Source organism: Saimiri boliviensis, chromosome 1 (assembly GCF_048565385.1).
Source record: "Saimiri boliviensis isolate mSaiBol1 chromosome 1, mSaiBol1.pri, whole genome shotgun sequence".
Taxonomy (NCBI): Eukaryota; Metazoa; Chordata; class Mammalia; order Primates; family Cebidae; genus Saimiri; species Saimiri boliviensis.
The window spans coordinates 279,737,847-279,765,179 of NC_133449.1; the positions used below are offsets into that span (position 1 = coordinate 279,737,847).

A 27,333-nucleotide genomic window follows, 5' to 3' on the forward strand; every position below is an offset into this window, starting at 1 on the left:
TTAAATAATTACTGAGCATGGACCATGTGGTCTGTATTTGATCTGGTGAAAACACAGACCTCACTAAATAGGGTACAATTGTGTCTAATTTCATATCTCAAACTCTAAAGTTAGACTAGTTCTGATAAAAATTCAGAACAAAAGACAGAAAAAGGATACAAATTAAATGGGAGGTGTGAAAAAACGTACATAAACCAGAGAAAGAATAAGATTAAACAAAGGGATCTGATATCAATGTATCATGTTGCTGCATTATCACATATTGTGAATTGAACATGTCTCTCAACTAAGCCAACATACCTTTAAGGGTGAGAGAAAGTTACTGATAGAATTAGTAGTCTCTAAAACTAATTTCAGTGTAAAAAGGACTTTGTATTATCTCCATTTTGTAGGGTCATGTCATTCTGGTACAGGTTCTGCAAAAGCAAACCACTGATTTGGAAATCACAAATATATTCTAAATTATAACATAGTTACTTATGTTAAACATTATATCTTAAAATTTTAACATATTCTTTTTGACTAATTAATCATTTCCTTTTTAAGTCAAATAAGTGAGTCAGGAAGGCTGTCTCTGTAACAATCTGAGGACTTGTGGTTGGGGAAAGATGTCACTTACTTTAAGTCAAGAGATAAATATTTTATCTGCTAATCAGGCAACATACCAGAAAGCAAAGAGAAAAGTCTGGTCAAAACATCGAATTGCATCTAATGAAAACTAATTAACTGGTTTAAAAACAAAAGATCCCTTGGTACTACAAAATTCAATCACTTTCACAATAAATGGATAAACTGCTTTGTGGAAGAATTTACTAATACATTGAAGAACCTCCATTAGAAACTGCATGTTTATTTGAGTTCTTAAAACTTATTTAGGAATAATGTGTGTTCTAATCATTTTCATTTCATGAAAACGAATACTTTTTCTTCTACAATTATTATTTTTTGACAATCCTGTGGCTACACTTCTGTCTTTTCTTTCTTCCTTCCTTTCTATTTTGCCCTCTTTTCCCGCTTTCTTCCTCATCAAAATTCTTCTAGAGCCTTCTAGAGCCAATCCTGTCACAAGGAAAGTACATTAAAATGGCTGTAACGTTTAATCCATAAACTCTAGTGAACTCTAGACTCTCCTCAAATATACGCAGATGTATAGGATTCTTACATTTCTCCTAATTTCTACTAGAGAATCTATCTCTTATCTCTTCGTCTCCAGCTGTTCTTTCTATTCACCCAATATTAACCCAAACATGAAGAACAGCCCTAATATATATATTTTTTTAATTCAAAAGCTTGTGAAGTTTTAATGAAACCCTAGAAAGTGAAAAGTCTTACATCAAACGGAAAGTTGGAAATTTACTGTTTGTCTCCCCACTTGGTAGAGGTTCTCTGTGCAACCTTTAGACTGACAGACTCTTCATGGCTTGCCCAAGGTCTTACATGCTCTTCCCACAGCTTTTGTTGTTCTACTTCGGATTTTCTGTTTTGAGCAAACCTTGATGTTTCCGGAAATGTTCATGAATATCCCAGATTTCTTCTTGTACCCTAAAAATTAGGAAATCAAGCAATTTTTTTTTATTTCTAACCCACTGTAAGCATTTTTCTTTATTTCTTATTTATTTATTTGTTTATTTTATTTATTTATTTTTTTTTTTTTTTTTGAGATCTCGTGCTGTTGCTCAGGCTGGAGTGCAGGAGTGCAATGGCACCATCCCAGCTCACTGCAACCTCTTCCTCCAGGTTCAAGCGATTCTCCTGCTTCAGCCACGCCAGTAGCTGGGATTACAGGCACGCACCACCGTACCTGGCTAATTTTTGCATCTTTAGTAGAAACGTGTTTCACCTTGTTGGCCAGGCTGGTCTCAAACCCCTGACCTCAAGTGATTGCCCACCTCGGCCTCCCAAAGTGCTGGAATTACCGACGTGAGCCACTGCTCCCAGCCGGCATTTTTCTGCTATTGAAGAGCTATGATCATATCCTGTAACCAAAGCTACAGTTGTGGTGTTATATGGAGGGATGAGGGGAGTACTTCTCACTACTACATTTGGAAACATCCTATTCTCTGCTTTTTATTCACCTTTCTGGTTACAAATATAATAGGTGATATTGGTGAGGCAGACATCAATTTTGTGTCTATTCCCCTGTATGGTGGATTTTTTTTCTAATTGTCTTTAGATCATTATTTACACAAGTTTGCTGCAAAGGGCTTTGAGAAGATTTTTTTCCCCTTTCTGATGATTATGAGATCAACTGGGAGAACAGATGGTAAATAAAACCAATATATTCAATATCGATCTCTGAAGTTATGCAAAAAAGTGATACTAATTCACAAAGGTTTATAAGCTGCAGATGTGTTTCCTTAATATGTCTAAACATTTGAGATAACATGGCACTCATCATTATACTTAGATGGCAAAATTGTTTGACTATTCTTAAAATAGTCCTATTAAGAACAATTAAGGAATTTAGTCATAGCATCCAAATTTTCACTTCCTTTAGTATCAATAAGAAATAAATATAGAAAACCTGAGACCCAACTTTTCTGTTCTGATAAAGACATCCTATTTATGAAGAGAAGATTATGAAAAGTATGAGTAATGGACAGAAAGCCAGATAGCTGCAATTGTTGAAATTTTTGTCTTCTTTAGATGATGCCTTTAGACTCAGCATTATCCCTCTTGTCCTGTTTCAGAGACATGCTGCTAAGAGTAGACATTGTGGAGCAAATGCTTGATTTATAAGTCATTTTACCTCTACTGCAATGAAAAAATGGGAATATAGTACATAGTTTTTAAAGGTTTTTCCCTGATGTATTAAATTTTGCTCATTAATAAATCATGTGTACTTTGTGTGTATCAAAAAATGCAGAATTTTTAGCTAGATTTAGCTTTTCTTTTTGAAATCTTACTTATATTTATCTTATTGTAATTGATTTAATTTAATGTAGCAAGACATTTTATACCATCAAATAAAAGGGCATTTAAAATAGGAAAATAAAAACTAAATAGTAATGGAGAAAATAAAACATTAATAGAAGCGACTATAATAATAAAGACTAACAAAGAAAGATTAGATTAGATGGAGTTTTACATTCGAGTTTAGATTTGGGTTCAGCTGCTTTATTGAGATTATTAAGTGCATATGCAAATAAATTAGTTTAGGGCATATAGTTTGATAATTATATTTTGCACTTGGGACTATTTGAATTCAGTTAAAAGATTTCATTATCATATTTGTCATGATAGCAGATAAGTGGTTAGTCAAGATTAAACAAAACCTTTCAGGCATGTAACATAGTATTTCATATTCAGTAAGGGCTAATAATAGTAATAATGAAATGATGAAACAGTAGTAATAAGAAATGATATCTAACTAATGTATTGTTATTAATAACTGATAGTTACTGGCATTTATTTTTAAATCTAGACTAAATCACATATATTTATCTAGTATTCTGAAAAATAACTACGTTGTTTGAAATAATACATCAAATTTACTGTTATTCAAATAGAAATTCCATTACTGAAAATTTGATATGAGTGTTTTATTGTCTGTAAATGTTTTTCCTTACAGCCTAGCTTGGTGAAATGTGTTTTACAAGTTGGAAATGTAGGAAAGAAGAAGCTATTTTAACCTTCTTCTCTCATATTTTTCTTCCCAAATCCTGAATCTGAGCCATTGACCTTTCCAACTTTTACAGAAGTACTTATTCACGTACTTTGACACTCTGAAATAAGAGGATATAATTGGAGTGAGCTAAAGTTGTAAAATATGACAATCTGAGAAAATAAGATGGCTTTTATATGTAGCCATGAATGCAATATTCAAGCAAAGTAAGGAAGATGAAAGACAGCACTAGGGAATAGTATGTTTTTTTTGTTTTTTGTTTTTTTTTTTCCTATAACAGGATGTATAGTATATCCTAGCACATAAGTTTTTTTGCTCTTGAGCATTGCAAATATTCTTTGTTCTTCTGTGCACTTCTTTGGCATACCTCCGGGGAGGCATGGGGGCCTTTTCGAGATGGATTTTTACTCTCTTCAATAGAAGGTGAAATATTTCCAGATGATAAATAACTCTGGGTCTGTTACCCAGTCAGGGGAGTTCTCAACTCACATTGGGCTGTTAGAGGGAATTCCTAACCTTGTAAAGTGGTATTCCTCTTGCTCATATGGCAACAATTAAACTAGGAAGAACAAATGAGTCTCCTCAGGAGAGTAGACCAGCACAGAATGTTAAATATTCTTGGGCATTCAGTGGCTTTGGAAAGAGAGAAATTTGCATAACATTACTCAGGCAGAGTTATAGATCATCTTTGGGTCTGATCTTCTTTTATCTGTAAATACCTTAAGTATAATCTAATGGCTTTGTAGTTAATATAATGGCCACTGTGATGATCTTGAGCTCTGAATAAGTAGTAGCATGAAACCAGGCAGCTTCAAAAAAGGAAACACTGTTTTAGTTTACCAAGAAGAATCCAGCAAAAGTCGTTTGTGTTGTATGTAATAAAATTATTTCAGACAAAGAAGCAAAATTTTCTTATATTCACATTGACTGACTTAAATGAGTAAATTCTGTATGTAAGTAAATAAATCAGGGACAGTATTACTTTAAATCTCAAGCACTAACTACTAAACCATTATACAGCACTTATAATGATAGATTTCAAGAATGTTAATGAATCTTATCACTTATATGAGATTATTACAACAAAATGTACTGAGAGCATCCTGTGCAAGAAACATATCCCTTACATCTGAAAGAGTGTATAGAGCTGACTGGCAGAAAACTCTTAACTACTTTTATAAACATCTCCATATTAAGTAGGACAGACTTTTACATGATTGCTTTTGTCAAAATATGTTTTGAGACTAAAGAATAGTGATGGTAAAACAGATAGAACAATAAAGATTTAGAACACATGTCTGAAAGGTTCTCATTCCAGCAGAAAAATTAAAAATGGGGACCTAGTTCCATGACAAAAGATAATGACAAAAACTGTTAATATTTAAATATGTGATCCTCTATATTAAGAAAAGTAAAGACATAAATCTAAATGCAATGCTTGAAACTTACGGGAATTTGTGTTCAAAAAACAAATGCTGCAAAGATAATTGGAGAGAGAAGTGGGGATATTGAATATGACTCATTATTAAGTGTTAACAATCATTTTAATTAATTTTCTTCACTGAAAATGTGACAATGTTGTTATGCAGAAAAAGGTCTTATTTTCAGGAAATGGGTGCTGAAATATTGTGTAGTGAATTAGTATGATGTTTGTAAATTATTGTCAAATCATCCACACATGAGTGAATCAAATACAACAAAATGTTACCAATTGTTTAATCTACATTGTGGGAACATAGATTTTCCTCATATAATTATTTCTATGTTTTCTGCTGATTTCAAGTTTTACTTAATATAATTTTGGTATAGAGAAAAGACATAGATCCCAAACACCTTTAACTCCTCTTCAGAGAGCATCAGTAGCAGGGGAACAAAAGTAACAACTCATAATCCTGATGAGAGTGGCATAGAGGTCATCAGAGAAGATGATCAGTTTCTGTAATGTTGCACATAGGTGAAGGATTGGTGACTGTTTAAACAAGCCCAGTGGAGCTACATGCAAGTGTTTACACTGAGAGGGCTCCAGTAATGAAGGCACAGCTCTGAAAGAGACCTAGATTTGGCAGTGACTGCAAAGAAAAGGCATAAAATTTGCCAGGGAGAACACAGAGATGAACTAATATTCTATATGCAGAATTTCTCCCATATGCTTGAGAATGCATAAAATATAGGCATTAATGACCAGAATGTAAACAATGAAGAAAGATTTTTTAAAAGAAGTTATTCTGTAGATAACCTGCAAAGAATTAGGGCAGTGCTGGGACACCATTATACTTAGAAGACCCCCAACCAAATATCTGAAACTAAAAGAAAATGCTTTTATTCATTCTAGGACAAAACTCTAATCAATAAATAGAACTCAAAAACTCAAAACTTCAAATGAGTTTGTTTATTCTTAAATATGAACAGGAAACTCGGAGTCAGCAGGTATTCGAGGAAAGCCCACAAAATGAATGGCAAAGACTCAAATTTGCAAACACAAAAGTTATCCTGAAGGAAGAGATAATTTAAAGAAACCACGCACACACACAAACTAATTAGAGTTTTCAAAAAGTTTCAAGAAATTCCACAGTTTACAAAATAAGAATATGATTATTTTGTAAAAGAACACTTAAATCCTGGAAATGAATATGTCTGTGGTATATGTGTGTGTGTATGCATGCTTTGTGTGTTAAATTTGAAAACGAAGAGCATTACCAATAAGTAATAGTAATATAATTTTATTGCTTTCACAGAATAGTCCAAAAAATATGACAATGAGTAATATGAGCAAACTATACATGATATATTGAAGATGCGTAAAGTCTGACATTAAACAATTGAATTTTAGGTAAAAACATGAAAAACAGTGGATAGGAAATAATCATGAAAATAATCATTGATAAAAATTTCTCAGTGCTGAAGGAAAGTGGTTTTCGAATTGAGAAAATTTAGGAAGTGCCCAGCCGCAAGTAGGAAATATAAACACACATAAACTCACACCTGGAGGCAATGTTCAAAACACAAGCCCATATAAACACATACATGGATACAGTGCTCTAAATAATTAGACTACATTTATAAAAATAAGACTATAAACACTAGAGAAAGAAAAGAGAAAAATAAACAGATAAAAAAGAGGCTATACCCACGAAGCTATACCAACGAAGAAAATATAATCGGACAGATATCAACCCTACTCTTGGTTTCTAAAAGATAATGAATAAAATTTTTGAAAGAAATGTATAAATTCTTTCAAATGTATAAAGAGAAATTATTTCCAATCTGGAAATATATGACCACATAAAAATTAATTATATGTGAGGATAAAATAAAGACTTACTGTGATATGAAAAGACTCAAGTAAAATGTCTAACCTAGATTCATTGTTAAGAAGTTACATAAAATTAGCACAAGCCAACAAAACAGTAAACCAAAGTAGGAGAGAATATAACATCCAAGGAGTGTTTCCAAATCAGGAGATTAATAAAGTAAATTCCAGGTTGACAATTGTGCAGATGTTGTTGTTTGGATTAGCAAGAAAGAAGTCTCCCAAAGAGATGTATGTAGTAAAAGTTTTGATGTCAGGATTGAGAAGTGGAATGAATCTAAGGATATTAAAAACAACAACAACAAAAACACTAACATCCAAAGATATGACAGAAAAAATTCATGGGCAAAATAAATGGCAGCAATTACATAGGAATTATACATTATTTGATAATGAAACAAAAAGATTTACATTGTTGTGATTATTATAAAAAGTATTCATTGTTTTCTTATTTTTTAATGTTTTAGCATCAACTGATAGACAAAACTGAGAAGGCTTATTTATCAGTAAGTGTTCTCCAGAGGGGGAAAAAAACAAATTGGATGTTGATATAGCTATTGATGTAAATGTAGATATAGTTATAGATACATAGAGATTTGTTGTAAGGATTTGGCTCACACAATTATGAAGGCTGACTTGTCCAAAGGTATGCAGATGGCAAACTGTAGACCCAGGACAGCTTCTAGTTCTAGTCTGAAGACTGGAAGGCTCAATCCCAGGAAAAGCTGATGTTTTAATTAAAGTCCAAAGGCAGATAAGAAAAGTCCCATGTCTATGCTTGAAGGCAGTCAGGCAGGAGAAGGTCTCTGTCACTCACAGAGGGGTTTGCCATTTTGTTCTACGCCTACAGCTGTTGAATGAGACCTACCCCCATTAGGAAAGGCAATCTACTTTATTCAGTCTACTGACTTAAATATTAATCTCACTCAGAAACATCTGCAGTGATACACCCAAAATAATGCTTGACCAAATCTCTGGGTAATTTATGTCTCAGCCAAGTTGACATATAACATTAACTATCAGCCTTATTTTACCAAAGAGGCCTGGCTTCACAGGGTGTCTCACACTTGTAATCCCAGCACTTTCAGAGGCCTAGGCAGGTAGATTGCTTGATCCCAGGAGTTTGAGATAAGCCTGGGTAACACGGTGAAACCCTGTCTCTAAAATAAAAAAGTAAGTTAGGCATGGTAGTCTGTGCCTGTAGCCTCAGCTTTTCAGGAGGATCACTTGAGCCCAGGAAGCAGAGGCTGTGGTGAGCTGAGATAGTGCCACTGCACTGCAGCCTGGGTTACAGAACAAGACCCTTTAATAAAATAAAAGGCCAAATGCTTAATTCACAAATTTTTAGAACAGATTATGTAAAATACAGATGATAGAAGCTGGTGGGTGTCGGGGGAAGAAACGGAAGGAGAGGTAACGGGAAGTGTAAAGGTGTTAATGCGTTGACTCAATGAAATAGAGAAGCCAGAGATACATTCTAATGTCAGTAAATAAATAACTAAATAAACCCGTAAAAACTGTACTGAAGGGTGCTAGGCTCCTGAGTATTGGTACCTACAACCTACTTTTAAATGCATCAAAAGTTAATCTGGGTTAACAGATAGATAAGTGGGTGGGAAATGATAAAAAAATTCTAAAAAGTATGTAAAAAATATAGACTAGGAGGTAAGTATATAGGTGAATTTTATATACTTTTATGAGTTTGAAAATTTCATAATAAAATATGGAAGGAAAAAAGAAAAAAGGGGATACATCCTATGAGTGAACTGAAATTTAGAAACAAAATCACTCAGATATCACTTATTGTTTTATTGACAACTCATAGAATAAATGGTGGTACAATTTAATTGGAACAGGGCAAGTGGTGTGCAGTATGAAAGTCAACAAATATTCAAATTTTTTATTAAAGAACTACTATCATATTTAATCATTGAGCCAGGAGTCATATATGTATTTTTTAATAAGAACTGAAAGAGAAACAATTAAAATATAAACAATTAAAAATGTCCCTTGGTGGCTAGGAAAGGAAAGACTATCATTTGGGATTATAAACTCTTCAATTCTTTGTGATATTTAGCAATTCGATTGTATTACTTTGATTAAAATGTTTTTGATCAGTTTAAGCTGATGTAATAAACTGCTATTGATACAGAAAAATATGATGTAATCCATCTATAAAGCAAGTTATAGAACAGTACACAGTGTACAATAGCATACACGAACACAAGATTAGTCAAGCGATTTGCAGGGCCATATACCAAATCAGAAATTATTTTGGTAATGAATTTATGATTTTTCTGCTCCTGTTTTCTGATTTCTTTTTCATGATCTCATATACTCTATTCTTAGAAAACAAAAGACCAAACCCCACACATGCACAAAAATAAACGAGTAAGTTCATTACAACCCCAGAGGCTAAGTCGGTGGGAAAAGAGGGACAACGAATGGTTACCATCGTAAAGACAGGGACAAAGAAAAAAAGTTTGGAGCGCAGAGAACACTTTACAAATCAGCAGTCATTTTAAAGACACAGAAATTATGGCTCTAAATATCATTCCATAAGCAAGGAGACTATTAAAATCATTTTTTGTAAAATTCCATGAAAAATGTTTTGTAATAATTTTTTTTATTTTTTTACCGTTCTCATCACAACCATCCTCATTACCTCGTAAGAGCCATATGTGGTCACTGTCCAGGGTTGTTAATCTGTATCTCCCGCCAGGAAATATACTGAATTCTAAGAAGTAGGTACTACATAAACATGCATATTTTATACGAAGCAGTTATATTTAGCAGTAAACTCAGTGGCATTTCTATAGCATATGCTATAGAAATATACAGAGTCCATATATATGGCACTCATGTAAAAAACACACATATCCACATATGGGTTAGTAATAGTATAATAGTATTTGTTGAACACAATATTTGGTTTTCACATAAATCCACCTTTTGCAAATCAATTGTTCCCCCTCCCAACATATCCCAGGCTGGCAAAAGACAAGTGAAAATAAAATCCCTGCCGGACATAGTGGTATAAAAAGCATTTTCCATTTTATGTGCATGTTACAACCCAGAGAAAATAAGAAATTCATTTTATTTTTGTGCAGTAGTTTCTAAAATATAATCAGAGAAATGCTAGTAAACATTTAACTTCAGATTAGCTTTTTCAAAACTTTTAAGCGCTGGAATGAAAGATTTGCTTACACTCTGAAGTGGGTGCTGGGCATCTTTTTAAAGCTTCCTTTGGCATCTCATTTTCACGCACCATCTGAGATGACTTGGAAAACACCAGAAAATAACAACACCACTTCCACAAAACAACTGCCGGGACAGTGCCTATTTCTACAGCCATCATTTATAGAACTCTTTTTCTGGGGAGAATTTTATTTTAAGCATCAATACTAAAAGATGATATATTTGGAGTTGGCTGCTTCAATCAGTACATGTAGTCAGCAACTACTCAGAAAGAACTTACTTTTAATAATTGGAAGAAGAAATATTTCTGGCTATTTAAAAATGTCTAGAAAGAAAAATATATTTTTTGTGGAATTATTAGCATGCAGTCTGTGTAGGTTAAAATGGCGTGTAAAATGTCATCATGTGATTTCTTTTTTTACAGTAATCATGACCCAAAAGTGAGGAAAAGACTATGAGTCTGTTTTTCTGTAGCCCACTTTCCTTCTTTGTGCAAATAAGACTAAAAACTTCCTTCACATTGTAAGCAAAGCCTGAATGCCATTGCTGAAATATTTGAGAAAGCAATTTCATCAGCAGAGATCAATTTCTGGAATCATTCGCAATTCAGCATTTTCTAAAATGTGTAAAAATCATTATAGCTTTAGTCTTGACAGCTGCCTTTTTGCTGTAAGAAAATAAACAGCAGAAAACACATAAACACATGCATATACATATGTACATACACACATGCACATTCACCACACAGTTTATGAAGAGATATACAGTGTCCATTGGATCACTCAGCTTCATTGAATGAATGTGCAGACATTTAAAAAAGTAATTTTGAAAAATTTCAAGTGATACTGAAAAATAATTTTGGTATTCTGTTATTACAAATATCAACATATATATATATATATATATATATATATATATATATATATATATATATATATATAGTGTGTATATATAGATGTAAGCAGAGAAATATATATCAACATACATGTACAGTAAATATGTATTTTACATATATTTAAAATGTAAAATAATATAATAAAGAAGGGCCGGGTGCCATGAGTCACACCTATAATCCCAGCACTTTGGGAGACTGAGATGGGTGGATCACCTGAGGTCAGGAGTTTGAGACCAGCCTAGCTAATATGGCGAAACCCTGACTGTAGCAAATACAAAAATTAGCCAGGCATGCTGGTGGGGGCCTGTAGTTGCAGCTACTTGGGAGCCTGAGGCAGGAGAATCTCTTGAGCCCTGGAGACAGAGGTTGCAGTGAGCTGAGATCGGACCACTGCACTCCAGCCTGGGTAATCAGAGCGAAACTTTAACTCAAAAACAAACAAACAAACAAACAAACAAACAAAAAACAAGAAATTTTCTCTAGGTAAGATGATAATAGAAATTTTCATTTTTACTTTATACTGTTTACTACTGAAATTATTTTACAATTGAAATAAAGAAAATGTTATAATAGCCAACATGAGGCCAATGTCGTTTATTTAATATCAAAATTAATATTGGAAATATGTCTATACTTTAGGCTACCACCTATCTGCCTGAAATAATTAGGATGAATAACTCATTTCAAATATTACTTGTAAATGCAGATCTCTTTGAAAATATTATCATGTGATAAACTGCTCTAAAAAATCTAATTATCTCCAGAGTTTTATAGTCATCAACTTCATTTTTAGTTCAACATTTTAACATATTTTCCCATATTTTCTTCTGAAGCTTTAATCTCTGCAAAGCCCATCTCTAAATTAGAAGGAAAAGATAGACAGTGAGGGGGAGCAGCAATTAACTATAATTTGGACCTTGGATATAACTAAAAACACATTTTGCTTCTTTATTTTTATGTCAGTTTGCAAAGAAAACAGTTCTGACTTTAGCTAAATGAAGAAATTTTTGTTTTCTTTTTCTTTTTATAATTCTACTTATATCACATTTCAAAAGCTACTTTGAATTTTCACTCAGTTCCCACAATATTACCACAGATTCTTTGAGCTGTTGGCAAAATGGATCCATTTTATAAAATCGTTCCTTTTGCATTGAGCTTCGCCTGTCTCATATATTTAGATAAATTTGAAAGCAAAAGCAATACCCACTGTGTTGAATATCTTTAATAGCATGGTTGAAATTTATAATTTTAAATTCATAAGTTCAAAGAACATTTATCTACTGCTTGATTTTACGCTTGAAACTTCCTAAGCTTCACAGCAGTTTGAAAAAAAAAAAAAAATTGGACCAAAAAAAAACTGCCTCCTATCATTCATAGCGATTTTCTTTATGTTTAAGTAAAATATGCAGAAATTTTTAAAGGAACATCAAAATCTTGTTCCCTCTTATTGTTGTCATATTATTTTTAATATATTACCCAATCAAGTTTTTATGCTATGCTTATATTCTTTCACAAATATACTTTTAGAACAAATTTTGAAGGAAATACAAGTTCACAAAATGAATAAGTTTGCATTGGTAACATTAATACAAAGAATGATATTATTTTATTGAACTTAAACCAGACTCTTGAGTTTAGGAGCACAGATATTACCACAGTTGAACTTACATTTATTCAGTCTATATTTGTGCTGTTAATTACTCATGCTAACCCACAGGAAGCTTATTTGCAACAGGATATTTATATAACTTAAAACATTTTCAGTTTTTTTTTGTGTGTGTGTTGAAATGTTAAGATAACATAATTCATTCTTTTTTCTTTTTTGAGACGGAGTCTCACACTGTCACCCCAGCTGGTGTTCAATGGCTTGATCTCGGCTCACTGCAACCTCTGCCTCCCAGGTTCAAGCATTTCTCCTGCCTCAGCCTTCTGAGTAGCTGGAATTACAGATGTCTGCCACCATGCCCAGCTAATTTTTTGTATTTTTAGTAGAGATAGGGGTTTCACTATGTTGACCAGCCTGGTCTCAAACTCCTGACCTCATGATCCTCCCACCTTGGCCTCCTAAAGTGCTGATATTAGAGGCGTGGGCCACCTCGCCCAGCCAACAGAACTCATTTTTAACCAAACCTTTGCAAAAGAGCAGTGCTCATATGCAGATTTTAAGACATAGCCCAAATAGAGATGCTGCAAACGTTTAACATTTTTCTTTTGGATGATCTGTTGATTGCAAAGAGCTTTTACACATAACAATTTGTATGCTGAAATCAAATGGCTGTACCCAAATGAGCAAGAATAGTTTAAAACATTTACATCAGCATCTGCATAAAAATTAATGTACACATTATTTATAAGAATATATTATGTATATATGTATATATTTATATTATATATAAGAATATTTTTATAAAAACATATATTACTAGAAAATTGTATATGATGCAATATTTCATTTTATGTAATATTTTTATGTACATATTTATTTCTTTATAGGTTACTTATAGACCTTTAAGACTATGTACACTTTTCATTTATTCTTGGTCTCCAGTTTGAATAACACCGACTTATGGCATCACACTGACAGTTTTCTCTACTCTTTAGTTCTCTTCACTATTGCTATTCATGTGTATTTTATTCCATTCTATAATGTAGTGTACTACACATGTGTTGAATTTTAAAAGAAATTAACAGAATTTCAATGTTTTTCTACATTACTCTATATAAATATTCTATAGATAGAATGAATTAGAACAAGCTATTTGTGAATGTGAAAGAATAATCAGTGATTCTGCCAAACATCTGGTTAAGAGTGGTAAACTCATTTAAACTCAGCCTGTTAAAAATGAGATATGCTCTGCTATATATGACTGAAACCTCTTGGTGTGCCAGATTCTCCTTTCTTTAGGAATGAAAATGCTTAGTGTTTTCTGAGTTCCTTTGCATTATCTCCCACTGGCTTCAGGTCATTGATTTCATCTTTAGAACATTTGGAAAGTTTATTTTGTGAATGTTTACAGGCTAATTTACTTTTATTGAAATGATTATTTAAAATGAAACAATAAGTACACTGAAGATTTGTGCATTTTATTGAAAATGTTATGCCAAAGGGATACAAAAAAAAACTCAAAACAGATTCTCAAAATTTGTTATTGATTTTTTTGCCTGCTGACATATTTGAGGTTGTACTTTTGTTCTGATCTCCAAAATACCCCCCACCCCCTCAAAAAAAAGAAAGATGGATTAAGGGAAGGATGAACAGGAGAATGGATATGAAGTCTATTTGATAAGGCAAGAAGATTAAAAGATGAATAGAGAATGTCTTGAATATATAAGGATATCTGTGTTTATTGCAGTGTTTTCAACTCTTTGTGTTCCAATTTTTATAATAAGAAGTTGGAGAGGTGAAAAACAAGAAACAGAACCGTAAGATGTTGGTTTAACATTTTCAATTAAAGAAACTGTGTTGCAAATTATGACTTTTTAATATGACAACATCCCTTTAATGGTGTTCTTTCTTTCTCCTTCTCTTTCTCTCCCTCTCTTCCCTAAAGCTCCATTCCGACTTAGACAAGGGAGAGGGTACTGTTAAATACACCCTCTCAGGAGATGGCGCTGGCACCGTTTTTACCATTGATGAAACCACAGGGGACATACATGCCATAAGGAGCCTAGATAGAGAAGAAAAACCTTTCTACACTCTTCGTGCTCAGGCTGTGGATATAGAAACCAGAAAGCCCCTAGAGCCTGAATCAGAATTCATCATCAAAGTGCAGGATATTAATGATAATGAGCCAAAGTTCCTGGATGGACCTTATGTTGCTACTGTTCCAGAAATGTCTCCTGTAGGTGAGTAGGCAAATCAAAGTTCTGTGAGATGCTACAAAACCTCTTCAACATTTACTTTGTGCAGGTTGATATAAACATTTTATTTGTCAGAGAAAAGATTATTTTTCAATTATAGAAAATACATTTTTTTCATTTATTTTCGTAACTTTTTCTTTCTTCTTCATTATGAAGACAGCTACTAGAATATATAACATGCTTTACTGTTTTCCAAACTGTTAATTTACCTGAACTCATAGAATCCTTGTGTGCTTGAAGTAATAGATTTTTTTTTTATTATTGAAATTGATTGTCATCGTAATTTCAGACACCTATATAGTGCTGGAGATACCTGCCCTACACCGTGAAATACCAGATAGTAATTCTTAGCTCAGAGCAAATTACCTAAAGCATGCATCACATCTGATCAGAAGTGGTCCAGAAACAGATGTGTTGCATCCTTCGTAGCAACAGCCATCATGTATGGAACTCTTTTTCTGGGATTGATAGAGATTCTGGAAGGGTCATATTGTTTCCTTTTCAGGGTAAATAACCCAAACTTGTTATGCCATCAAGCCAAGTAGCAAATGAATAATGTCACAAAATCATTATTAGAATAACAAGTAGAATATAGTAGCACCATCATTCTAAAAATTTAAATTTGACATAAATATACATTTCCGTATCAGCCTAAATTTACAAAGTAGGGTATAAAGTCAATAAGTTAAAAATTCCAGCTTTAAAGATTATTTTAAATTATAACTTTTATTCCTCAGTCACCGCTGCTAATCCTTCAATTTATTTCAAAGTAACTGCTGGTTTTTATTACATTTGGAAGATAAAGCAACTTATCACATGTAGGTTACAACTTACAACTCATGTGTGAGCCATTGCTAGTATTTTCTAAATCTGACGTGCCTCAGGGGGGTTCTGATGCTCCTACAACCACCCAGGACATGCGATGAAGATTGTGCACGCCACCCCAAGGGCAGAGTAGGTTGGTAGCTGTAGGAGCTGTCACATGGATTTACTATAAATGCACGTGAAATTGTGTGTGTGACCTTATCATCTCTCCTTGACCTGAGAAATCAGCTTGAAGTAATTCACTTAGATTTCAAATTTTAATGTGCATACCCATGCCTGCAAATCTGTCATTCAGTACCTGCTACACTTTTGGGGTGCCTCTTTTATACACTGTTATGATTGCTAGAAATTTAGAAGTCCAGTTAGAAAGATGTGTATCTTGTTAGAAAGCAGTCCCAGGAAACAGGGAGACTGTATTTTAACTGTATCTTGATTTTACAGAAGGAAAAATAAAGTTAATATTTTGAGGGGGGAAAAAGGCTTTTAAGATGACATGCTATCTAGTAGACAAATTGTTTAACTCAGTAGTTACTTTATGTACGCTGGATGTGTTAACTGGAATGTATGACCCTCTGTGACTTTGTATTACCAAAACAGCTTCCTTAAAGCAAACACACACCATGCCTCTACAATATTGGAAAATTCCATCTTATTAGATAAAACAATTAGGATTTTGTTTTGCCAACTAAAATAACTAGGGCTGCAGAACTGAAGCCCTCTTATAAGGAGTTTGCAGCTTATATCCAAAGAGAGAAATATATTTAGAGAGTCAAAAGTGTAGGTAAGTGAGAACGCAGAGTAGTTTCAGCTTTTGCAGTTGCAATGGGATATAACTTACTGTGCTGTCATAAGATATTGGAAACATCTTTGAAAGAATAGGTTCTTAAAGTGTTTGGTCTTGTGCCCTTAATGAAATTTCCCATTGGGCCTTCAAGACAACTCTAGTAAAGACTTAAATGGATTTTCAATGTACCACTTTCTTTTATTTTTCTTTCTTTATTTAGAGACTGGATCTTGGTCTTTTGCCCTAGCTGCAGAGCAATGGCCCAGTCTTAGCTCACTGAAGCCTTAAATTCCTGGGCCGAGATCCCCCCAACTTCAGCCTCCTTAATAGCCAGCCGTGTGCCACCCACTGCCTGGCTAATTTTTGTTGTTGTTGTTGTTAACTTTTTGTTGAGTGGGGATCCAGCTGTGTTGCCAGGCTGTTCTCAAAGAGTTTCAGCCTCAAATGATTCTTCCACTTTCGCTTCCCAGAGCACTGGGATCACAGGCATGAGCCACCCTTCTGGCTCCTTTAAAAAAACTTTTTTAATTGCATTTTAGGTTTGGGAGTACATGTGAATAACATGCAAGATTGTTGCATAGGTACACACATGGCAGCATGATTTGCTGCCTTCCTCCCCTTCACTTATATCTGGCATTTCTCCCCGTGCTATCTCTCCCCAACTCCCTACCCCCTGCTGTCCCTCCCCTATTTCCCCCCTACAGACCCCAGTGTGTGATGCTCCCCTCCCTCTGTCCACGTGTTCTCATTGTTCAACAGCCGCCTATGAGTGAGAACATGTGGTGTTTGATTAATAGCAGAAGGATATTTCTTTTGAATATGAAATTTTACCACATGGTATGAGTTGGTCCAGGTGTTTTTATACTAAATTTACATAGTATGTATTTTCCACATAAGTACAAAGAAGTGTAAACACTAGTTATGAATTAAATGCTAAAAATTAAATCTCTATGCATTATTTTGCTTTTCCCCATAATCTCACGTATACACATAAAACCAAAAAACCAGGACACCCAATGACAGTTGTGGTATCTGCTGTTTCTGCCTTGAAATTTCTAACCTCCAGCCTACTATGCATCTAGAACTTGCGTGTATGTTCCCAGAGTACTTGAAGTCCATTTTCAAGTACACCCTTTCTACCAGATGAAAATAGTTCACTGCTGTAATAATCTAAGAAAAGATGATGTTTTTCTCTATTTTTTCCTCTCATATAATCTAGGCAATTCTGCCTCTGTATTACTTTGCTGAGAATACTAAAATAATTTTTAATCAGGACCAGATGGAACTTTGGTATATTTACAGTATACCTATTGTTTTGACAAATCTCACTGTCTGTTGTAGATATCAGTGTTTGAGGTATTCCCTATGAAATAACTTTTCTGTCCCAAGAATTGAGAATACTAGTGTTTCATTTTCAACAAAAGAGAAGATTTAACCAATTAAAAAATACATATAGTGAAATAACTTATTTTGTAACATAAAACATAACATGAAAAAATATTGGAACATGGAGATGAAGTTTAACAGTAATGGATTCTATATCCAGAAATATGAACAAATAAACATGCAATGAAAATTTACTAATGTTACTAATTTTCACTTGTGTAAAGAGAACATTACAAAGAACATAATGTATAAAGAGAGAACAGTGGTGGGTAGGGAGGGTCAAGATCTCAGAGGAGGATCAATATTTAAGACGTACAGCACTATAGAATATATTCAATTTCCTAAAGTTGAATAAAATTCCAGTGGATCTATGAATTGTTTAAGAGAAAGGTCACTCTGTTACTGACTTCTGATACATCTAATATTCCAGGGAAGTAATATTTCGAGATAAAGAGTTTTTACTCTGACCTAAGGAAATTACTTTATGATCCAGATATTCCTAAACTCAAAGCTCCTCCTTGGAGACAAATTTGAACTTTATGAATGTGGACTTAATTTTTTGAGATCACTAGAGCAACAGTAAATTACGGGAATGTACGTTATTTAATATCTGTTGATTATGCATAAGTGGGGTGTGCAGTTTTAAGTTACTTTTCCTAGAGTGCTGACAGGTTTCGAGTGCTAAATCCATACTCAACTTGTATTATCTTTCTCTGCTTGAGCTATGCCAACTTGAGGCAGCTGATTTGACTATTCATAATTAGATGCCCAAACTATGATATGATATAGTAGATGTCAATAGTGACTCATGATTTATGTAGTAAGTCTTACCATTTTGTAATCAATAGTCAGGTGCCACATGATCTAAATAAGATTTGCATTTTTAATTTTTAATAACCACATGCAGTATTATTTACTGTTGATTTTTTTTTTTAATGTGAAATCTTAATAACCCCTATGGATAAGAAAGTAAGAATGACTTTTAGGCGCTTTAGAACCAAATTAAACATAATCAATTATGCCATTTTGTTTAGGTCTCATGGCTGCTAAAACATCTCTGGGAAAGTTAAACTTGGCTTTCAATTTCACATGATCGGGTTAAGAGTTTGGAACGTTTATATTATATTATTTGAAAAGGGGGGTGCCTGCTTAAACAAAATCTGAAAGGTAGGCATCTTTTATTCAATATCTTAAAAAGAAAGTTTAGTTGAACTTTAAATAAAACAAGATACACCTAAAATAAAGGAGGCCACTAGCTTAAATAAAAATAATGAGCAGGTACTCCCTTGCTTTTCTTATTTTCCCTGCACTCTATTTTATTTTACATGAAGTTTGGGGAGAAATGCTAAGATGAAATTTTTGGTAGAATTTTTGAGAGATTATGTAATCAGAGACTATTCCACTCACCCCGACCTTTTTTTTTTTTTTTTTTTCCGGAGTCTCGCTCTGGCGCCCAGACTGGAGTGCAGTGGTGCAACCTCAGCTCACTGCAACCTTACCTCCCAGGTTCAGTGATTCTCTTGCCTCAGTCTCTCAAGTAACTGGGATCACAGGTGTGTGCTACCGGGCTTGGATAATTTTCATATTTTTAGTAAAGACGGGGTTTCGCCACATTGGCCAGGCTGGTCTCAAACTTCTGACCCCAGGTGATTCGCCCACCTTGGCCTCCCAAAGTTCTGGGATTTTACCAGCATGAGCCACTGCACCCAGCTAACCAGAGACTACTTTCTACATGGCAATATTTAAATGATCCGAGAAGGAAAAGTGAAGACTATGTGTGTGTTTTACATTAATGAACTATGATAATTTAGAAACATATATGTCTCCACACTTTCTTATTTTCACAAAAATGCCATAGAGCGACAAATCAAGAAATAATGAAGTAGATATATTATCTTATCCTGTGAGCCAGCTATGGTAACAGAAAGCAGCTCAATTAGTATATCAGAGGAACAGGTGAACTATCATCAGCTTCTAACTGTGCCCTAAAAGCAGAGTTTTTTTCAGAAGCTTGAAGACAGAATGTTGACTATTTATTTTCTGCACATGAAGACATTCTTCTTATGTAATTAAAATAAAATGTCTGAAATCAGGAAATTAACATTCATGTATTATTATAATAGACTCCTTCTGCCCTATTCTAACTTTATCACTTGTCTCAATAGTGTCTTTTATAACAAAAAGTTCAAGTTCAAAATCAAACATTGTATCAACATTTTAGATTTGTTTAGTTTCCTCCAATCTGAAACAGTTTTCTATATTTTCTTGGCTACCGAAGAAAATATATATTTTTTTTATTTTTTTGAGGTGAAATCTTGTTCTGTCGCCCATGGTGGAGTGCAGTGGCATGATCTTGGCTCAGTGCAACCTCTGCCTCCGAGTTCAAAGGATTCTCCTGCCTCAGCCACATGAGTAGCTGGGATTACAGGCATGCGCCACCATGACTGCCTAATTTTTGTATTTTTAGTAGAAACAGGGATTTCACTATGTTGGCCAGGCTGGTCTCAAACTCCTGACCTCATGATCCACCCACCTCAGGCTTTCAAAGTGCTGGGATTACAGGCGTGAACCATTGCGCCTGGCCAACTCTAACAGTTTTGAAGATTTCTGCACAGTTATTTTTCAGAATGGCCCTCCCATCTTGAGAATGTGCAATTTTTTCCTCATGGATGAATGAAGGATATACATCTTTGTCAGAACTATCCCAGAAGCAATTCTGTACTCTCCTCATTGTGTTCTATTGGTTGAGCCATGGTTTTTAATTTCTCTCATTCCTGATGATGGTTATTTTTATTATTTGATAAAGGTTGTGTATAACTTATCTATTATGGCATAATACATCAACCAAAACCTTAGCAGTGTAAAACAGCAGATACTTACTTTCTCACAGGAATGACTCTATTCAGTACCTCTGTCTCAAGGCTTCTCAAGAGATTGTAGCTACCTTGTTGGCTGGGATTGTGGACTGATCTAAAGACTTAGTCAGGGGGTGGTAGAAATCTTCCATGTGTGATTATTTGTAAGCTTCAGCTCTTTGCTACGTGGATTTCACAGGCCTAAATCACAGTGTGGCAGCTGGCTTTCCCCAGAGTAAGATATCCCAAAGAGAGCTAGACATAGAGAAAACCCTCTGATTGAAGCTGCAGTCTATTCATAACTTAGTCTTGAAAGTGACGCCGCGTCACTTCTGCCATATTCTGCAAGTCACTGGCATCACTGAGGGCATTCCTATAGTCTACCTCCCACTGTCTATACTCTGGCTCTCAATGATTCATGTTGCTCTCTCAAGCAATATATTCTCATCCCCATCTGAAGACCCTAACATTTTCAGCCCTCTATAGTTCTGGAGTACTTGTGCAGGATGTACATGTTTGTTACACTGATAAACATATGCCATGGTGATTTGCTGCACCTAACAAACCATCACCTAGGTATTGAGCCCAGCATGCATTAGCTATTTTTCCTAATGCTCTCCATCCCTCCACCATACATACCACCATCAGGCTCCAGTGTTTATCATTCCCCACCCTGTGTCCTTGTGTTCTCATTATTTAGCTCCCACTTATAAGTGGCAACATGTGGTGTTTGGTTTTCTGGGAATCCAAACTGTGTTAGTTTGCTAAGGATCCTGTGTTAGTTTGCTGAGGATAATGTATTAGTTTGCTGAGGATCCTGTGTTAGTTTGCTGAGGATAATGTATTAGTTTGCTGAGGATCCTGTGTTAGTTTGCTGAGGATAATGGCTTCCAGCTTCATCCATGTTCCTGCAAAGGACATGATCTCATTTCTTTTCTGTGGCAGCATAGTATTTCATGGCGTATATGTACCACATTCTCTTAATCCAGATTTGTGATATTAAATAGGCCAGTTATTTACTATACATTCATCAAAAATACAATGGTGAAACAGGCATAAAATAAATGTCTCTAGACATTCCTGTTTAAAAAAAAAAAAAAGAGGAAAATGAATGCACAGAATAAAGGAATTATTGGTCCCCCACATTTTAAAATCCTGGTAGTAAATGTTGCAATTCATTTGATTATATTTAATGCCTGTGTATAATTATTCATGCCTCTCAGATATGACATCTAGTCTCTTCATTCTAACTTTTGAGTTATTCTTTTTTTTTTTTTTCATGAAATACAGTTTGTACTTGCAGTAATACTTGGGTGTCGAACTTGTAGGGTTCATATCCTTTTGTTCAGATCCAACTCTTATTTCCTAGTTGTACATAGTTATGTGGGTTATTTCTCCTCGTTTTACACTGATTTCATTACTTGCAAGCAAGTGAATAATAATGATAGTTTATGAGCAGGGTTATTGCAAATAGCAAGGAGAAAATGTGTTTACCATGTGCCACAATCCCTGGGGAATTACAGTCAAAAAAACTGGAAAAGGTCCTCATAAGAGTTTGACGATCATTCTCAGAAAACCAGCCAGAGAAGGTCTCAATAGTAAAGGTTCCAGTTTATTGTCTTCTCTTTTCTCAAGTGTTCTCTCCATCTGACACATGAACTCAATATTTACCATTGCCCTTTCTCCAAATTGAACCAAGTTGATTTAAAAACATAATGTCCTTCTATCCCAATTTACATTTTCTTTGGCATAGAGGACGCGTTTACCTTGACGTGGGGAGACAAGCTGTTGATTTGTAAGAAACAGCAATTATCAGCTTCCACTTGTGCTTTACAATCTGCTGAGTCGCTTCAACACATTTGATGAAATTGAGCAAGGCCTTGTGATCTCTCCTGTGCCAGCCATGAAGTGTCCACAGCACGCAGCATGGCAGAACCATTCTCAGGGCCATAGAATGTTATGGCTGTATGTGCAGGGAGCATTTGATTCATCTGTTTGATTCCTATGTTTTTATTAGCGGTGCAATTGCAAAGGTAATGCTATTGACACTTTTTGTGCGGCTTTGAGAGAAGAGTATGAATTGTTTTAGCAGCAGCACAACGTGTCCCTAAACATAAACCACACTGTATTGATAGTTACTTTAGCAGCCACTGATCAGCAATAAATGTTAAAAATTAACAAGAAGTTCTTTTTTTCGAAACCACCAAATGACTGTAAGCATTAAATATATTTTAGCAGGAGTTGCTTCTCAGCCACGGAGTGGTTCAAAACATTAAACATATTTTCAAAGTATTACTCCTTCCCCAGCCTCCAAGTGATTGTAAACATTAAATATGTTTTATAAAAACTGCTTTGCCAGCTACTGGCAAGATAGCTATGAACATCATTTTTCTTTAAAGTTGCCTTCCAGCTGCGGGACTATTTTTCCTTATTTGCTCTATTCTATTTATGTTTTGTACACAAAAGCAGGCAAGAGGCTACATTGGTCCAATTGTCTCTTGCTTTATGATAAGTGATCATGGGAGGGCAGTTGCCCCTCTGTAAAACCCTCCTGGCCACAGGAGCTTGCTGAAGTTCAATTGCTGGTACTGAATATTTCACATAGATGTCAACTATGTCTTCCAAGATAATTTTTGTTTTTTATTGTGTAATGTGTTGAGGTATAAAGATGGACATGCACTAACATCAGCATTAACAAAACTAATTGGAAGCAACCAGACACTGATGAATTACACGCATGGAACCAGGTGAAAATATTCCATGGAGGGAACAGACTCAAATACAGGACTAGTATGTTAATGGGGTCTTTAACCCAAACATGATGAACGGCTTGGAACCTCTGTCTGGAAATCATCTAGTGTGACAACTGCATGCAATTCAACAAGAGTGAAGAGCATGCTACAAAAACGTCTATCCAGGACTTAACGCCAGAAAATCTTTTCACTTTAACCAAATTCACAGTGAAAATCAAGTGTGTCCCCTGAGTGAGTTGAAAAATAAATTAGCTCCACCATCCCAGGCACAGTAATTCATCATCAGGCCAAATAATTAAATAAATTACTCAGTAAGTCTTTGATTTCTACGGGAGCCAAGTGTTTTCCAAATTATGTAGTACTGTATCTTGCCAAATATTTTATTTTAGGTGTATGTTCATCAGATTCAAATATTCATCAATACCTATGTGACAGGCACTGTTTTAGGTACTAGAGCTAGAATATGAGCAAAAAAGACAAGAATTCCTCCTTTCAGGAAGCTTTTACTCCAAGATCTCCTGCAGGGGCAGCACGCTAAGCTCTGTGAGCTAAATTGAACAGAACATCTGTTTTTATTGGAACAGTTACACTTATTCTGTGTTGTCTATGGCTGCTTTCACACCACAATGGCAGAGCTGACAACAAAGACCATATGGACTGCAAAGACTGAAATATTTACTATCTGGTCCTTCACAGAAAAGTATGTTGACCCATTATGTAGTGGATTGAGTATGAGAGAGCAGATTAATGTAAGACCAACATTTTAAATCCACTTATGAGGAAAAAGTGTTTTTATCTTCCTAAAAATTACCTCTTCCAAAAGAAAAAGAAAAAAAAAAAAAAAAACATAAAAAAATAACAAGAAAGAAAGTGGCAAGACCCAAAGTAAAATGGGAGAAGTAAGTGCCACACTAATAAATATGTTTCAGCACAAAGTCAGATATGCCATTTAGTTCCTGCTGAAAGTGTTGGTTTGGTTTTATTAAAATCACTTAAACACAATCTTTCAGTGTTACAGATTCATAGCAAAGATTTTTTTTCTTTTGTTAATTTTTAGAAATTTCTTGGCAAAATGTATTCTTCACACAATTGAATAACTTTACATTTTCAATTAAAACTAAAACTAAAAATGTTGAAAGAACAACTACATTTGGGTAAAAATATTCCTTTTTCATCTTCTTTCTTGGGATTCATAGTTGGTTCCTCATTCAGATAAAAGTATGTTGAAAAGCAAATGGAAAAATGCTGAAAGCAAAATTTTTAAAACTCACCAGTATTAATAATTATTACCAAATAACTATTAAAGAAAATTTCTACATAAAGTAAAATTAGAGTGAAGACATGAAGGTTGGCACTATTTTCATTTCCAGCAAAGAAACTTACAACTGAAAATAAAAAATCAGACTCTACAGTTTTACAAATAATTAACAAAATGAACATCAAAATATGTTACAATTTGTTTAATTGGCAAAGGCACTCAAAGAAAAAGAAATATGTCAATTAAACTGTCAACCATGTTAATTTTGCCTCTGAGAAAAACATTGTAATGGGATAATTTCATGAAATGCTTTGATGGCAAGAAAATGCCAAAATATGATTAGCTACTTCAAAATTCAACTGAAACAAGAAAGCAATTGGTAGCAGCCTGAATAACCAAGGGTCTTTCTTTTAATATACCTTTTTTTCTTCTCTTTTTGCCTCTGTTTCATCAATAGTGTATATTTTGTCTGACAGTGAAGTGATTCATACTGAAAACACTGGCATCACAAAAACTTAGCAGAAACTTTGCTATAAGATTAAAATATAAACTTCCATTTTCCCCAACCTCTTAAAAAATATATTTACTATTTCTCAAAGAATTTGTTATCCTCATGAAATAATCCTTTTTCTTACTAACATTAAGTGCTTATTTAGCTAAAGAGCAGAATTAGAAGCAATTTACTTATATAAATATGTTCATATTTCTATTGACAAATATATTTACTTAGAATTTAACCCAAAATATATTTTATTTATTGTTCGTAACACTGCCTATTAGTCAGAATGTGTATTTTAGAAGTTTACCAGCTCATCTAAATTTTACTACATGTATTTCTTATTCCCAGTGTTTAGAAAAATAATCTAGTATATACCTAAGCTAACAAATAATCCTAAACGTTAGAAATACAATCATGATTATGAAGAATTCACTTTCTAATAAGTTTCAGCATTTTACAAATGGTGAAAAATAATCTAGTATATACCTAAGCTAACAAATAATTCCAAACATTAGAAATACAATCATGATTATGAAGAATTCACTTTCTAATAAGTTTCAGCTTTTTACAAATTGTTGCTTAAATATAACGCATAAATATAATGTATTTTTAAAAATATGTCTGGTTTATATATTACTTGAACCACAACTGATCCCCATACCCTGTTAAAAAGAACACTGTCTACATATGTTAATCTCTAAAATAACAAAAACAGGCTCAGCTTAATGGGAAACTTTTTAGAGTAAAGTAGTTACTTTGCCACAATAAGAAGATTATAATTTGGTAAATAGCAGGAAAAGAAAGACTTCCAAAGATTATTTTGTGGGTTCATGTATTTGTTTCTCCTGAAACTAATTCTAGAAAGGCAGAATGCTGTAGGAAAAAAACAAAATAAGCCCTGGAGTACAAAAGATTTCGATTCAAACTTTGGGGAAGGATGGGGAAGTGTTTGAGACAGTGCTTCCTTGTCTAAAACTTAGCCGTTAAGTACTATATTTCAGTAAAATTGCTGTTATAATAATTGAAAGAGATTATTATTGGAAAAACCACAACAGCAAAACTAAACTCTAGCAGGGTTTAAATAAGTGCTAACCATTTCTCTTCTGTGGGGAATTAGAGTTGAAGTGGATATCTTCAATTGCTTTTCTTCTCCTCATTCTTGTTCCTATACTTTTTCTTAATAAGTCACCTAAGAAGGGCATTGCTAGAAACATCTCTTTGCAAGAATTCATATTGTTTTATGAAATACCAATATCCAAATTATTTGAATAGGAACTAGGAAAACAGGAGAGGGAGATTATATGTACAAACAAGAAATTACTGTATGATAATATGTCTAGTGGAGATGAAAAGTAATGAGTTACAGTTAGAATTCACAAAGATGGACCAAATACACACATTTATTTCTTCCTTATTCAAAATTGCCATTGGTAGAATATAGTGCTTTTTAAAATAACCATGGAAAATTGAGAAGAATTCTACCAATAGACTAAAGAGTAAGCAATTAATTTCTGAAGGACATAAGTCATATCAGAGGCATTTTGGTTTTTGGCCATGATAGAATTATTGGTAGTGGACTTGCATTGTCACGATAAACAATGTTAAGACTGGGCAGCGTAGATGAGGAAACAGGTTTTATGCATAAAATGAGAAGAACAAGTTTTTCATACCAAAGAGAAGAGAAAAGCCGGGAGATAAGCATCACATTTAACCAGACTACATGATGAGGAGCACTGTTCCTCCCATTAAACGAGGAGGCAGACTCCAAGAATAATGAGTTCGGAGGAAGAGATTAAAGCGTAAAGTTCTCATTGTGTAGGTTTTCTGTGTATTTGTTGATAGTTTCTTTTACTGTGCAGAAGCTCTTAGTTTAATTAGGTTACAAAAAGAGATAGGGGTAGAGGGACAAGAGCCGGGGAACTTCCTTTTGGGTATTCAGTTCACTGTCTGCGTGACAGGATCAGTAGAAGCCCAAACAGCAACAGCAAGCAATATAACCTTGTAACAAACCTGCACATATACCTCCTGAAGCTAAAAATTAAAATTAAATCTATATATCATCTATAGCTCTACATCTCTCTCTC

At 34.1% G+C, this 27,333-nt stretch overlaps 1 protein-coding gene across 5 annotated transcripts in view; it reads left to right on the plus strand.

Moving 5' to 3' along the window:
* CDH12 (cadherin 12) overlaps positions 1–27,333 on the plus strand; it is a 1,124,818-nt gene that overhangs the window by 869,832 nt on the left and 227,653 nt on the right. For all 5 annotated transcript variants that reach the window (XM_074386961.1, XM_074386957.1, XM_074386965.1 and 2 more), the window contains one exon: positions 14,580–14,874. In XM_074386961.1, the coding sequence (XP_074243062.1) occupies positions 14,580–14,874 (295 nt within the window). The remainder of the gene's footprint in view (positions 1–14,579; positions 14,875–27,333) is intronic.